Genomic DNA, 14181 nt, shown 5'->3' on the forward strand with positions numbered 1-14181 from the left:
GGGTATGTCAGCTCAGTTTTAGACAAGCAGAGTTTGCGGGGCCTATGTGGAGATGCCAAGTGGGCAGCTACCTACACAGTGCAGAGCCCACTGAAGGAGACAGTGCTAGAGACATGTATTTAGACATTCTCGTCGTACAGAGGGGCACTGAAAACCAAAACAGCAGATGAAATCACCAAGAGAGTGAGTACAGATGAGAGGAGAAGAGGACTAAGCATGAAGCCTGTGCCACACCTACATCCACACTGAGAAGGTGGGCAAATGACGAGGATGCAGCAGGAGAGGATGAGAGAAAACAGCCAGAAAGACAGGGGGAAAACAGGCAATCGGGTCTAGGAAACAAGTGAGCAAAATGCTTCAGAAGGAGGGAGTGACCAACTGGGTCAAATGCTGAGAGGCCAAACAGGACGAAGACAGAAGGACTAAGACGTTGCAATATGGGAGTCGTTTCAGTTGAAGTGTTGGGGCAAAATCTGGACTGGAGTGGGTTCAGTGGAAAGCAGAAAGAAAGACATTGCTACATTGAAGAACTCTGCTTTAAAAGAAGAAAGGAGCCGTAAATGAGGAGAAAGGATCGAGAGAAGGTTTTTTCCTGAGATGGGAGAAATAACCATCTATGCTACTTGCAATGATGTGATATAGGACAAACTGAGGCCAAGCTGACTCAGGAATCCCAGACGCCAGCACTGACTGTGCAGTGACCAGGAGCAGAGCACTGGCCTGTGTTATCCATGACCAGCTCTACTGGACAGCCTGGACAGCCACACTTAGGTAGAGAAGACTGTTCTTTTACATTTTCAGTCATCTACTACCAAAGATGTTAAGGCATTTTCCAAAGGTTCTAATGAGAAGCAACAAAACCAAAATATAGCTTGAAATCTAAGGAAACCTCAACATGGTTTCTTACACTGGGATCTAAGAGCTGTTGAGGGCTTACAGGCAATCTCTGGGACCTATGAATTTTATTATTGTTTTTAAACTTTATCATAATAAGCATTTTGAAATCGGTTTGCCAGTTTGACACTGCAACGATACTCAATTTAAACTTGGAATGACTGAGCATAGGGGATAGGACACCTGTTTTTTAAACTTCCACATCCTGAGTTAACAGTAAAAACAGTTTCAAACTGCTGAATGCAAAGAACAGCTAAATAACGAAACAGAGACCTCAAGATTCAAAAGTCAAAAAAACTTTCTAAAAAAAGCTACATTGTTGCTATAAACAAAAAAGCCTAATAGGTGACAGGGAAACTCTTGCAAACCTAGTAACATCACTAGTGCAAAAGGGGAAAGTGGTGACATTTCTGTGGTTTATTCTAGATTTAGATGCCCAGTGAGAAATCCCTAGAAAAAATAAAAACAGACAACTATTCTATACCATGAAATGTGATTTAGCAAAAAAAAAATGAATAATTGAAATACTACACCATGGGGCTTCCCTGGTGGCTCAGACAGTAAATAATCTACCTGTGATGCAGGAGACCCGGGTTCAATCCCTGGGTCGAGAAGATCCCCTGGAGAAGAGAATGACACCCCACTCTAGTACTCTTGCCTGGAGAACCCCATGGACAGAGAAGCCTGGTGGGCACAGTCGATGGGGTTGCAAAGAGTCAGACACAATGGAGCGACTAACACTTTCACTTTTTTTCACTTTTTATACATGGATGAATTCCAAAAACATTCCAAGTGAAAGAAGCCAGACACAAAAAATTATACATTATCATACATTATGTATGATCCCATTTATATGAAATGTTTAGAGACAGAAAGTAGATTAGTGGCTACTAAGCGTGGGGTGAGGGAGGAAGGGAGATTGTTATTGCATATGGGTTCCTTTTTCAGATAATGAAAACGCTCTAAGATTAGCTTATGGTGCTGGCTGTATGTTTTCTGTAAATAGTAATAAAAATCATTCAACTGTACGTTTTAAACAGGTGCCCTTCATGGTATATGAATTATATCTCAATAAAGCTGTTTAAAAAAAAAACAAAACAGCAGGGGACTTCCTTGGAGGTTCAGTGGTAAAGTATCCACCTGCCAACGCAGGAAACACAAGTTTGATCCCTGATGAGGGAAGATCCCACATGCTGCCGGGCAACTGAGCCCGTGCTCTGGAACCTGAGCTGCAGCTACTGAGCCCACGTGCCACAGCTACTAAAGCCCTAAAGCCCTAGAGCCTGTGCTCCCCAACAAGAAAAGCCACACAGCAAGAGGCTCGAGCACTGCAACTAGAAGACAGCAGCTCCCACGGTAACGAAGACCCAGCACAGACAAAATTAAATGAATAAACAAGCATTAGAAGAAAAAAAAGTGTTGGATAACGAACAGGGGCCTACTGTAGACCACACGGAACTCTGGCCCAGTGTTATGTGGCAGCCTGGATGGGAGGGGAGTTTGGAGGAGACTGATACAAGCATATATATGGCTGAGTCCCTTCACTGTTCACTTCGAACTATCCCGACATTGTTAACTGGCGATGTGCTGCGCTTAGTCGCTCAGCTGGGGCCGCTTCTTTGCAGCCCGCCAGGCTCCTCTGTCCATGGGGATTCTCCAGACAAGAAGACTGGAGTGGGTTGCCACTTCTTCCTCCAGGTAATCTTCCTGATGCAGGGACTGAACCTGAGTCTCCAGCACTGCAGGCAGATTCTTTACCGCTGAGCCACCAGGGAAGCCCGTGTGGTAACTACCCACCATGATTTGCCCCTGACTTCTGGGTATTTCCTATTTAGATGTTGGAACATTTTTATTAACTCAAGCTTTTACTGTTATCTATCACATACATGTTTCTGACTACTAGCTTCACTTCACATAATAAAGAAATCAGACTGAGAAAAAAACATTTTCATCCAAAACACCACTAGTAACAGAGAATCAAGCAGTAAAGAATTCCAACAATTTTATGCAAGTTATGTAAAACAGAACACCCCTATGCAAAACTCACCTTTACTAGCATGACTGTGTGGTTCATTTCTACCCAAAGCAACATAGAAAGAAGAACTAACATAAATAGTTTAAGAGGCTCTCTTTTGTAATGGAATGAGGGAAAAAATAAGGATGTGGTTACAAGCACCACTCACTCAGGAAAATAAGAAAGTAACAACATTATATTTGCATTTTACGATCCTAAGCAAGCACTTTCCCTCCCCTCTTTCCGGTGCCAACACTTTAAAAATGGCCTATCCCTCTCACTACATCTAATCCAGCATAAGAAGACGCACACGATCTACCATAAAGCCAAAGAAACCTTCCTTCCCTTCTAAAAGCTGAACCGTTACAAGAAAATGGCAGAATTCAGGTTTTAGCTGCTAATGCCATCTACTATGAAAATCCTACTGAAATGGATTTGAATGACTGAGTACGGTCGTCCCATGAACAAACTCTATAGGTAAATGTCCCCTCTGTTCTACATACTTCCTCCCGTTACTTCCTTTTTCTTTTTTTTCCTCCCGTTACTTCCTTCAAGAATTATTTCCTGATTCACTCTGTGCTACTCAGCTTACTTTTTTGTTCTACGTCTGCATATAATCCAAGTACTATTTACCTGCACGGTGCTTTGCAAAGGCCTATGATTTTGAAGTGTTTGTGTTTCCTCAACAGAATCAGATTTAAGAAGAAAATCTACGTGTTCCAATCCTTCTACACAAAGTGAAGTACACACACAGGCAGTCCCAATGCTTCCAAACAGTCAATTTACCCTCTGGAGACGTGAAACAAGTTCCGAAGACAATGTCCTCCTTCACAAAGGAGTTCAGATGCATCCCACGGGTTCATCTGTTCTTCCATCACACTGTGAAAGCACACACCAGCTGTGCACACTCTCCAGTCACTCCCCTGCTCAAAACTGCCTAGGACCTCTCGCTGCCTACCAAACATTCAAACACAGCTTCTCACACATGCACTTTCTAGGCTGGCATTCAGAATGAGTTCTAGAGTTCAGAAAGCAGGGTTTTGCTTGCGTCAGTTAGGGCAACAAGGAAGGGCAGCTTGTGGCTCTAGGGCTGGGGAGGGGACAGCATGGTTGACTGAGAGAAGAGGGCCTGGCTCCTCAGCTCTCCCAGTTTCAGGATCCCCAATCTCCATGCTGACTGGTTTCCGTCTCCTAGGAGCTGAGGACGCCCTTTCCTCCCCCGTGTTTCCTGGCGCTTTATTCCCCTCCCCGCGTCTCGCCATCTACTCCCAGTATCACTGTCCCCTCTCAGTGCTGGTCTCACCGCCGCCACGTCTGCCTCGCTCCTCTTACGCCGCCCCATGAAAGTGAGAGGTTCGGTGGGCCACAAGCGCCCAACTTCCGAATCCCTTCTCTGATCGAGCACATGCCCTGGCCTGGAGGGCCACCCTCTCCATACTTCCCATGCGAGAACACTCAAGTTTGCTTTTTGCAAGATCGGACGTTATTTCACTCTGATTCTATTTACTTATTTTTTTCAATGGAAAAAGGAAAAAAAAAACATTTATTATGGGAAAAAGAAAATCTTTTATCATTTAAAATAATAAAATCGAAAAACTTAAAAAATGCCCATAACGGAAGTTTTGGTTTGAGAAAAAACATACTGTTGTTCCTTAGTACAAGACACCTTAGGCTTTGTTTGTTTGTATTTTATTGGAGTATAGCTGATTTACAACAATTTTTTAAAGAGCAGATAATACATGTATATTATACTTCACTACAGAGGCACAAAGGAGTATGCAGAGAAAAGTGAGGTGAGGGGAAGACGGTCTCCTCCCCAGAGACAAGCATTACATCTCTGTTTACCATGACTAAAACAAGACTGCCTTCCATGGAAACAGAGTAGCTCAGTCACATTCTGCTTGAGGGTCTGTGTTTTGGGGAGTAGAGGCGACCTGTGAACAAGACAGGAGTGTACAACACATCTATGACAAAACACAACACGTGTTCTGAAGAACACGATCTTTCCTGAAGACTGTACACGACTTGGGACACCATACGGTACTGTGAACAGACCCGTCTCCACAAGCCAGTTCTAACATCACACATCTTGGGAAACATTGCTTAACCTGTGAACTGCAGCTTTCTTAGCCATTAAGTAAGTATAGATTTTTGTGATGATGAAATTATGTTAGATCCTCTGATTTCTTGTCCTCACTTTCCTTGTGGAATGTTTTCATCTAACTGCATCTAGATTATTATTACTTTTTAAAATTTTAATGTATACCCAATGCCTAGAGAAAAAAAATCAGTGAAAATAGCAAGATAAGAGGCTTCCATTTACAGAATCAAAGACTGACAATTACCTTTTGTTCCTCTCTTTCGGTTGCATGGTGACACTTTTCAATTCTCCAATGCCTCAAGAAATCTCGAAGATATCCAAAGAGAGTGAGGACACCATACCCCACATAAGTAAGCACAGCAACCAGCATTGGTGTTTCTTCAAAACCTTCATTAAAGGGTCTTTTATACAGTCCTCCATTTTCTGTAACATGATGTATCTAAAAGGGAAGTTAAAAATGTTTATTTCAGTCATGGTAAGCAAAAGATTACTACTTAAAATCTGAGTCCCGACAGATGTGTAACCTTCAGAATTCTCTAAGTAATTGTCAAAAAAAAAAAAAAAAAAATCCAAACATCCACTAAGTTCTAAGCAGGGCACAATTTTTTTCAATGGAAATAAGTTTCAAGTTACATATATTTTAGATGAACAGCAAAGAGAAACAAGGGAAGAAGGACTGTCTAAGAAAAACACTTAACACTGATTTCTATCGTTTTATTTTATGAAAGAGATCCTAAAATGGTATAGTTGGAGAATGCATAATTTTCTTTGTTCTAATGAAGAAAACAGAAATGGACAAAGAGAAAGCCTGTTCTGAAAACAGGCATATTAGCTTACAAATAATCAAAAGTAAATTCAGTTTTAGAATAAAATAAAACATTCATAAATGTTTTACTAGCTTATATTCTTAAAGTCATCAAGCCATAGCATTTCAAATAATTATCACCACGAGGCCCTATGAAAACTCACAGTTTATACTGGCCTTTGTTGTTAGTGCTAACACAAATAAATTATGTGCAAAAGTCAAATGCTTACATAAGAGTGATCCAGCATTGTATAAAGCAAAGTGAAATCTAACACGAGGGGAAAAACTGTTAGAGTGATCAGTAACAGTCCTGAAATCATTCTGTTCTCCTTCATCCTGACCTAGTGACTCGTTCCAAACACTGTAAGATTATGCCTAGCTTCCTTTTTTGGGGATATCCAAATTTTAACACATAAACACCAAGGTACTATACTTTTGATCCCATAGGTGAAAACTTTTTACTCTTTGTTTAATTTTAATGGAAATGTTGCTTTAGAGTAAATTTCCACTGAAGTAGTTTGTATGTACTTTTAATCCTAACTCTGAAACAACCAACTGCTGTGAGGATGGTCAATCACAATTTCAGTTCAGTTCAGTCGCTCAGTCTTGTCCGACTCTTTGTGACCCCATGGACTGCAGCACGCCAGGCTTCCCTTTCCATCACAATTTATAATCACAATTTACCAGGAACATATATTTTCAATTGAGCACTATACTCGAGTTAAGAAGAATTCCAAAGGAATAGAAGACTCTTTCTTGGCCTCTCAGGCAACCTGATCCAAGGACTAAATATATTTTAGATTTCTGTATCCTGGGAATGTTAGCTTGAGAAAGCTACTAGAATGCTACAAGTCAGAACAGTTTGGGAAGAAATTACTATATTTGATGGAGGAAAGACATTTGCATAGGCAAGATACATGGAATCTGTTGGTACTAATTCAATTTGATGCCTAAAGAACTTCTGAAAACTATTCATAAAACTGACTTAGGTCTTTATCCATCTCTTCCCGAGAGATGGAAGTCTGTGTTAACATCTAGTGCATAGTAAACTTTTACGCAGGAGCAAAGCTGTAAAGTGTTCAGAATAGAATAGTTAAAAATAAGTCAATATTTGAAGATTAAAAAATTGTTTAAAAGTAATAACATGTAAGCAAGCTATTAAGCTGGACAAAGCAAAATCAAGATCACTTAAAACACAAGAAAAATAACATCCTGACCCTTAAAAAAAAAACAAAACTATAAAAATATTTTGCTGTAAGAACACTGTGTTTGAATACCAGTACCTAACTCACCTTTTAACTCTGAAATTGTTTAAACTGTTTTTTCTCAATAGAACATACGAATAAAAAGTAAGGCAAATTTCAGAGTTCCTACGTCTCTAACAAATGTGTGGAGATACATATGCCAGGAATGCTGTGGGTGGATCTCTTTAAAAAAGACATTTGCCTTTATTTTCAGACACACCCAAACCAGCAAGACTATGTAAATTTACACAGTTGGTTGGACTGAGCAGGAAGTAGGAAGTTTAATCCTTAGTTTGCTTTGAAATATTGTGTGATTCTCTCATAGCTTCATTTAATAAAATTAAATGCATTTTAGTGAACTGAGATTCAACTGTGAAGCAACTTCTATAACGTGGCCTCAGTCAAAGCACGTGTGTGTGAGTCGCTCAGTTGTGCCCAACTCTTTATGACCCTGTGGACTGTAGCCTGCCAGGCTGCTCTGTCCACGGGATTCTCCAGGCAAGATTATTAAGGCAAGAATACTGGAGTGGGTTGCCAGTTCCTTGTCCACGGGATCTTCCCAACCCAGGGATCCAACCCAGGTCTCCCACATTGCAGGCAGATTCTTTACCATCTGAATGCTAAATGTGAACTCTGACGTGATTCAAATAAAAATAATGGTGTTATCACCCAATATGTGTATAATATTCCATAAGGGAAAGCACCAGGTTGATTTCTGTTCACTGTACAACTAGCACTCAGGATAGGATTTATTAAGTGCTAACAACATTCAGAAAACGAAGATCATGGCATCCGGTCCCATCACTTCATGGGAAATAGATGGGGAAACAGTGGCTGACTTTATTTTTTGAGGCTCCAAAATCACTGCAGATGGTGACTGCAGCCATGAAATTAAAAGACACTTGCTCCTTGGAAGAAAAGTTATGACCAATCTAGACAGCATACTAAAAAGCAGAAACATTATTTTGTCAACAAATGTTCATCTCGTGAAAGCTATGGCTTTTCCAGTAGTCATGTATGGATGTGAGAGTTGGAATATAAAGAAAGCTGAGCGCTGAAGCATTGATGCTTTAGAACTGGTGTTGGAGAAGACTCTTGAGAGTCCCCTGGACTACAAGGAGATCCAACCAGTCCATCCTAAAGGAAATCAACTCTGAATATTCATTGGACAGACGGATGCTGAAGCTGAAACTCCAATACTTTGGCCACCTGATGCAAAGAACCGACTCATTTGAAAAGACCCTGATGCTGGGAAAGATTGAAGGCGGGAGGAGAAGGGGACAACAGAGGATGAGATGGTTGGATGGTATCACCATCTCAACGGACGTGAGTCTGAGTAAACTCTGAGAACTGGTGATGGACAGCGAGGCCTGGCATGCTGCAGTCCATGGGGTTGCAAAGAGTCGGACATGACTGAGCGACTGAACTGAACAAACAGTAAGTACTCAATAATGTTTCCTTCTGGGAATTCCCTGGCGGTCCAGTGGTTAGGACTCTTGTGTTTTCACTGCCACAGGTACGGATTCAATTCCTGGTTGGGAAACTAAGATCCCGCAAGTCAAGCGGGAAGTGGCCTTTTATTACTATTTGTATTAAAGAAAGTTGGCACCTTGCAGCTCAACAAATATTTGTAAATGAAAATGCACATTATGCTCTTTGCTCTATCACAGAAGGGATTAACTTACGGAGATTACCCAATTAATGTTAGGACACCCCTAGAACTCAGATCTGACCCTTTCTGGTCTCAACTGAACTGGAGATCAAGTTCACTCTCAAGTAACACAGGCTATAAGCCCTTACAGGGTTATTTTATATTCTGGATTCACCCCACAAGAGGGCTCCTAAGAAGCCTTTCAGTCATTCTAACTTGATAATTATACTGACAACAAAGCAATTAAAAAAATTAGCATTTTATTCCCTCCAGGTTAAAAGATTTTACATTGAGCAGACCAGAGTGTGACACTGTTAGTACTAATCATCAAGGGGTCACTCTGATATATGGCAAAATCAATACATTATTGTTAAGTTAAAAAATAAAATCGGTTTAGTAAGCTAAAAAAAAAAAATAAGTGGGTATGCATCAAACTAAAGAGCTTCTACATAGCAAAAGAAACAATCATCAGAGTGAAGTGACAACCAATGGAATGGAAGAAAATATTTGGAAAATAAATATCTAGGTATATTAAAAAAAAAAAAGAATGCCAATTAATAGCAAGATACATTTCCTTGAATGGTAATATTTTTTTTCCTAAAATAAAAAAGGCAAATAAAAATTTTTTAAGTCAAGACTATAAGCACACACCATAAAACATGATGAAGCCTCTTGATGGAAGTGAAAGAGAAGACTGAAAACATCAAGCTTCTTGATGAAAGTGAAAGAGGAGACTGAAAAAGTTGGCATAAAACACAACATTCATAAAACTAAGATCATAGCATCTGGTCATCATTTCATGGTAAATAGATGGGGAAACAATGGGAACAGTGGCAGACTATTTTCTTGGGCTCCAAAATCACTGCAGATGGTGACTGCAGCCATGAAATTAAAAGACACTTGCTCCTTGGAAAAAAAGCTATGACCAACCTAGACAGCATATTAAAAAGCAGAGACATTACTTTGACAACAAAAGTCTATCTAGTCAAGGCTATGGTTTTTCCAGTAGTCATGTATGGATGTGAGAGTTGGACCACAAAGAAAGCCGAGCGCCGAAGAACTGATGCTTCTGAACTGTGGTGTTGGAGAAGACTCTTGAGAGTCCCTTGGACTGCAAGGAGATCCGACCAGTCCATCCTAAAGGAAATCAGTCCTGAATAGTCATTAGAAAGACTATGCTGAAGTTGAAACTCCAATACTTTGGCCATCTGATGCGGAGAACCGACTCATTTGAAAAGACCCTAATGCTTGATTCAAAGATTGAAGGTAGGAGGAGAGGGGAAGACAGGATGAGATGGTTGGATGGCATCAAACTCAAGGGACATGAGTTTGAGTGAACTCTGGGAGTTGGTGATGGACAGGGAGGCCTGGCGTGCTACAGTCCACGAGGTCGCAGTGTCAGACACGACTGAGCTACTGAACTGAAAAAACATGACTTTTAGAACAGAGGTGGCTGGTGGGCTACAGTCTATGGGATCACAAAGAGCTGGGTGTGACTGACAGACTGAGCACACACAGGAGGGCCTTGGGCAGAATGTTAGGGGCTGAGTGTTGGTGTCTCTGCCCCCATTCAGATGTTAAAGGCCTAAGCCTTTCTGTGTGAAGGTGTCTGAAGGCTGGGCCCTTGGGGGATAAATCTGTTTAGGTCCCAAGGGTGCGGCCCTTTTGATGATACTGTGTTCAGTCATATCCAACTCTTTGTGACCCCATGGACTGTAGCCCACCAGGCTCCTCTGTCCACGGGGTTTTCCAGGCAAGAATACTGGAGCAGGTTGCCATTTCCTCCTCCAGGGGATCTTCCCAGACCAGGGAACTAACCTGAGACTCTTTCTTGTGTCTCCTGCACTGGCAGGTGGGTTCTTTACCACTGTGCCACCTGGGAGGCCCTTGACGTGACTGTTGTTGTTTAGTCATTAAGTCATGTCTGACTCTTTAGCAACCCCATGGACTGTAGCTTGCCAGGCTCCTGTCCATGGGATTTCCCAGTAATCCCAATAATACTAGAGTGGGTTGCCATTTCCTTCTCCAGGGGATCTTCCCAACCCAAGGATCGAACCTGCATCTTCTGCATTGGCAGGCAGATTCTTTACCACCAGGGAAGCCCATCTGATCTTAGAAGAGCAGGCAGAGATCCCCACTGAGGAAAGGCCACGTGAGCATACTATGAGAAGTGTCTGTCTACAAGCCAGGAAGAGAGGGTCCTCAGGAAGAGGGTCCTCCCCAAGAACTGAGCCTGCCAGCACCTTGATCTCGGACCTCCCAGTCTCCAGAATAGTGAGAAACAAACATCTGTTGTTTAAGCCACCCTATCTATGGTATTTTGTTAGAGAAGCTTGAGCTAAGAGAGAGGTAAAGGGACATAATGCATATAACCTACTCTCAACTGGTTCAGGAAAAAAGAAGTGTGTGTGTGTGTGTGTGTGTGTGTGTGGAGAGAGAAAATAATAGGGAATTTTCTTCATGAATCATTTGTGAGTCAGCAGCAGTTATAATGTATCTTTATTTTTTAGTACTTCAGTGCGTACTTCTAAAAACAAAGACATCCTCTTACCTAACCACAGGACAATTATCAAAATCAGGACATTGCTAGAGTACTAATATGGACTTTATTTAGATTTTGCTAATTGTCCTAAGAGTGTCTTTTATAGCAAAAGAAAGATTTGGATAATGTATTGCATTCTCTTTCCTTTCAGAAAAGAAAAAAAAAGGAGGGGGATTTCATTGTAAAATAACTAGAAGGAATAATCCTGAGCAGAGGTTTCAAGAATCCCATAAAAGCAAACAAAGCAACTATGCAATGAAGCAATAATGAGGAAGTAATTATTGGAAAATGGAACCTTACGTTTGTGATATAAACACAAAATCACAGAAGCATGATTTCTTTTAAAGCAAACACACACATTCCCACTGAACGTGACAGCAGGGAGACAGGACCTGCCTTAGCACCACAGAATGTGCCCACCTGGAGGAGAGCTTGGGACAGACGCTATTTTAAAAACTAAAATTCAATATGAACCACCCATTACGCCTCAGCAATCAAAGGACTGTTATGTCTTTTAAATGAACCCTATTCATTTCCAGCAATATGCTGTGTTGTTCCTTAAAAATCAGTTCTGCTGAAATGGTCTTTTCTTGGAATTTTCCTGCAATGTACTAGCCTCTCTTACTGCCTACCACACATACTAGAGAAAATAGTTTGGAGCTTTACGCCCATAACACAAGCTATGCCACACTCTGAACGTGTTATTTCCAGAAGTGTCCTCATTTTGAAAAGCAGGGAGTCCACATTTTTTTTTCTTGCAATCAGGATAAACTCCTGATTTCTGGATTAGTATCTCAGATGGAATGGACTAAGAAATGCTTCCAGAGCCAGCTGTATTTTCACATGACCATATTCCTCTTGCAAACTCCAAGTATGTACGCTCTGCGTGATTTCAGTCTGCGGCTCCCTGTGCGCTCTGGGCAGTGGTGCTCTGCACGGGAGTTCCTATCGTCACCCACTACCCGCATCTCTGTAGCAGTCCTCTGTCTCCAGATAAGCATCAAGGTAAGACAGATGAATGTCACAGGAGATAGTGTGCCAGGGCGGGTCTGCGCAAATCTCACATCTTCCCTGAGGTCTCTCCCACCTCTACCGTGTTCTGCGCCTGTAACGCAGTGCTCGCCACCCTGGCTTTGTAGTAGCCGCAAACTGGAAAGGCCACCAGAGTCACATCAGTCTCCCTTTTCTGGGAATATTCCCTCACAGCAGGGGTGGGCGCCTGGTGGTCACACCTGTGCAGTAGGACCCGATTTCCTGGCTCCCAACTGGCTGGCACAGGGGTAGGCACCTCTGCCAAAATGAACCTGTTAACTCTCTCACGCGGGGATTTAAAATTTCATTGGTGAAGGAGTCTGAAGGGCACTGGACCGCCAATATCCTGGGGAAAAGGTCCGCACCCGCCGCAGGGAGTAACTCCCAGCACTGCGTTACTTCCTGTCATTTCCCCTTTTCTGAGTGGCTCGTCAACGCCTCCCCACCCCTCCTTTTGCTTGCATACTCATCATCTTGACAATAAGTCGCCTTTTTGTTCAGTGAGAGTCAGCTGCTATCAACTGAAAGAAATTTAACAGACACAGATTCTGTGTTAAAAATATTTTAGAACTTTTTCCCTGCACTTACTAAAATAGTTTTTTGTATGTTGGCACAGCCTGAAAACTTTTAGGGCTTTAGCAAATTTTAAAAACTGGCTCCCCACGTTATCAATTCTGTGCATTTGGAATACTGCTTACGATCTTATCTAGGATAAGGGATACCTGGCTTAACATCCTAAGTACTTACTTCTTTGTATTAAGGGACATCAGATTCTAACTGCCTGCTGTAAGTAACCTCTCCCCACATTCTCATTAATACACATGATGACAGACCCCCCCAAAAAGGCAGGAAAGTCAGAACTAGCATTTTTTAAAAGGACAGCAAATCAAAGAGGCCATAAATCAAAATTTAGATGTTTGTCTGCTAAGTTTGTCTAACTACAGAGAACATGCTCATCACCATTAAATAAGACTAATTTTCCACGGGAGAAAAATCACAAAACAAAGGGCAAGTAATAGGTTATTTAATACAAGATTTCAAGGAAACTGGAAGTGGAGCCTAGGAGCCTTGACGTTAGCAATGAAGTCAAGCCTGGATCTGGAGCTGGGTGAGATCAAGTCGGGCTCACTGGTTGGATAACCGGTCAGCTCCACCAGGGCTGCCTTTTGGGCAGCCCCAGCCCAACTACTCAGGGTTATCATCCAGCTATGGTGGGCAACCAGGACCCACAGCCGCCCCTTCGCCCCATGGAGCCGACAAGGGCCCGGTACCAAGCTCCCTGCCGACCCCTCCCCCACCTTCCCCAGGAGCACCTCCAGCCTCAACAGCATAGAGCCCTTGTGGCCAGACAGCCTACGGCCAGTTTGGCCAAGAAGATGCACAGAATGGGCCAAGCTCCACTGTCCAGATGCACAGGCACCCTGGGTCTCAGCCATCCGGGTCAGCCCCATCAACACTGGTGGTCAGCCAGCCAGCTGGCTTCAGCCCTCTGGCCCTCCCCTGACAAAGGCACAGGTGACTGCTCACCTGGCTGGAATGCAGACGGGCAGGGCTGTGGCCCTCCCACTGTGAGGCTAGGCTATGGCCCACTAACATCACTGCCCCTTAGTGTCAAGAAGGCTCCCTAACCCTGGTCTGTACGGCTCCTACCCTCAGGGCCACCCTGGGGCCCAGCCTCCCCAGCAATCTGTCCCACCACAGGCCTCCAGCTCCACACTCCGAGCTGGATAGCCAGAGCCAGCCCAGTCATGTGTCCTCCTCCCTCTTCAAGCTCTGCCCCCAACATCCAAACGACTGGCCCCCAGGACCACAACCACACATGCACTCTTCCCAGAAGCTAGGCTACCAGCTGCAACAAAACGGTTCCTGTGGACCAGCCGGGGGCCTCGGACCAATTA

The 14181-nt window shown here is 42.8% G+C and overlaps 1 protein-coding gene and 1 pseudogene across 1 annotated transcript in view; one reads left to right on the forward strand and one right to left on the reverse strand.

Moving 5' to 3' along the window:
• Window positions 1-5520, reverse strand: part of SPTLC2 (serine palmitoyltransferase, long chain base subunit 2) — a 75805-nt gene extending 70285 nt beyond the window's left edge. Inside the window, exon 1 of the mRNA XM_010844391.1 lies at window positions 5254-5520. Coding sequence (XP_010842693.1) covers window positions 5254-5379 — 126 coding nt within the window. The 5' untranslated portion in view covers window positions 5380-5520. The remainder of the gene's footprint in view (window positions 1-5253) is intronic.
• Window positions 5521-12124: 6604 nt separating this feature from the next.
• Window positions 12125-14181, forward strand: part of LOC104991809 — a 5425-nt pseudogene continuing 3368 nt past the window's right edge.

The sequence above is a fragment of the Bison bison genome, unplaced genomic scaffold, assembly GCF_000754665.1.
Source record: "Bison bison bison isolate TAMUID 2011002044 unplaced genomic scaffold, Bison_UMD1.0 scf7180017864201, whole genome shotgun sequence".
Taxonomy (NCBI): Eukaryota; Metazoa; Chordata; class Mammalia; order Artiodactyla; family Bovidae; genus Bison; species Bison bison.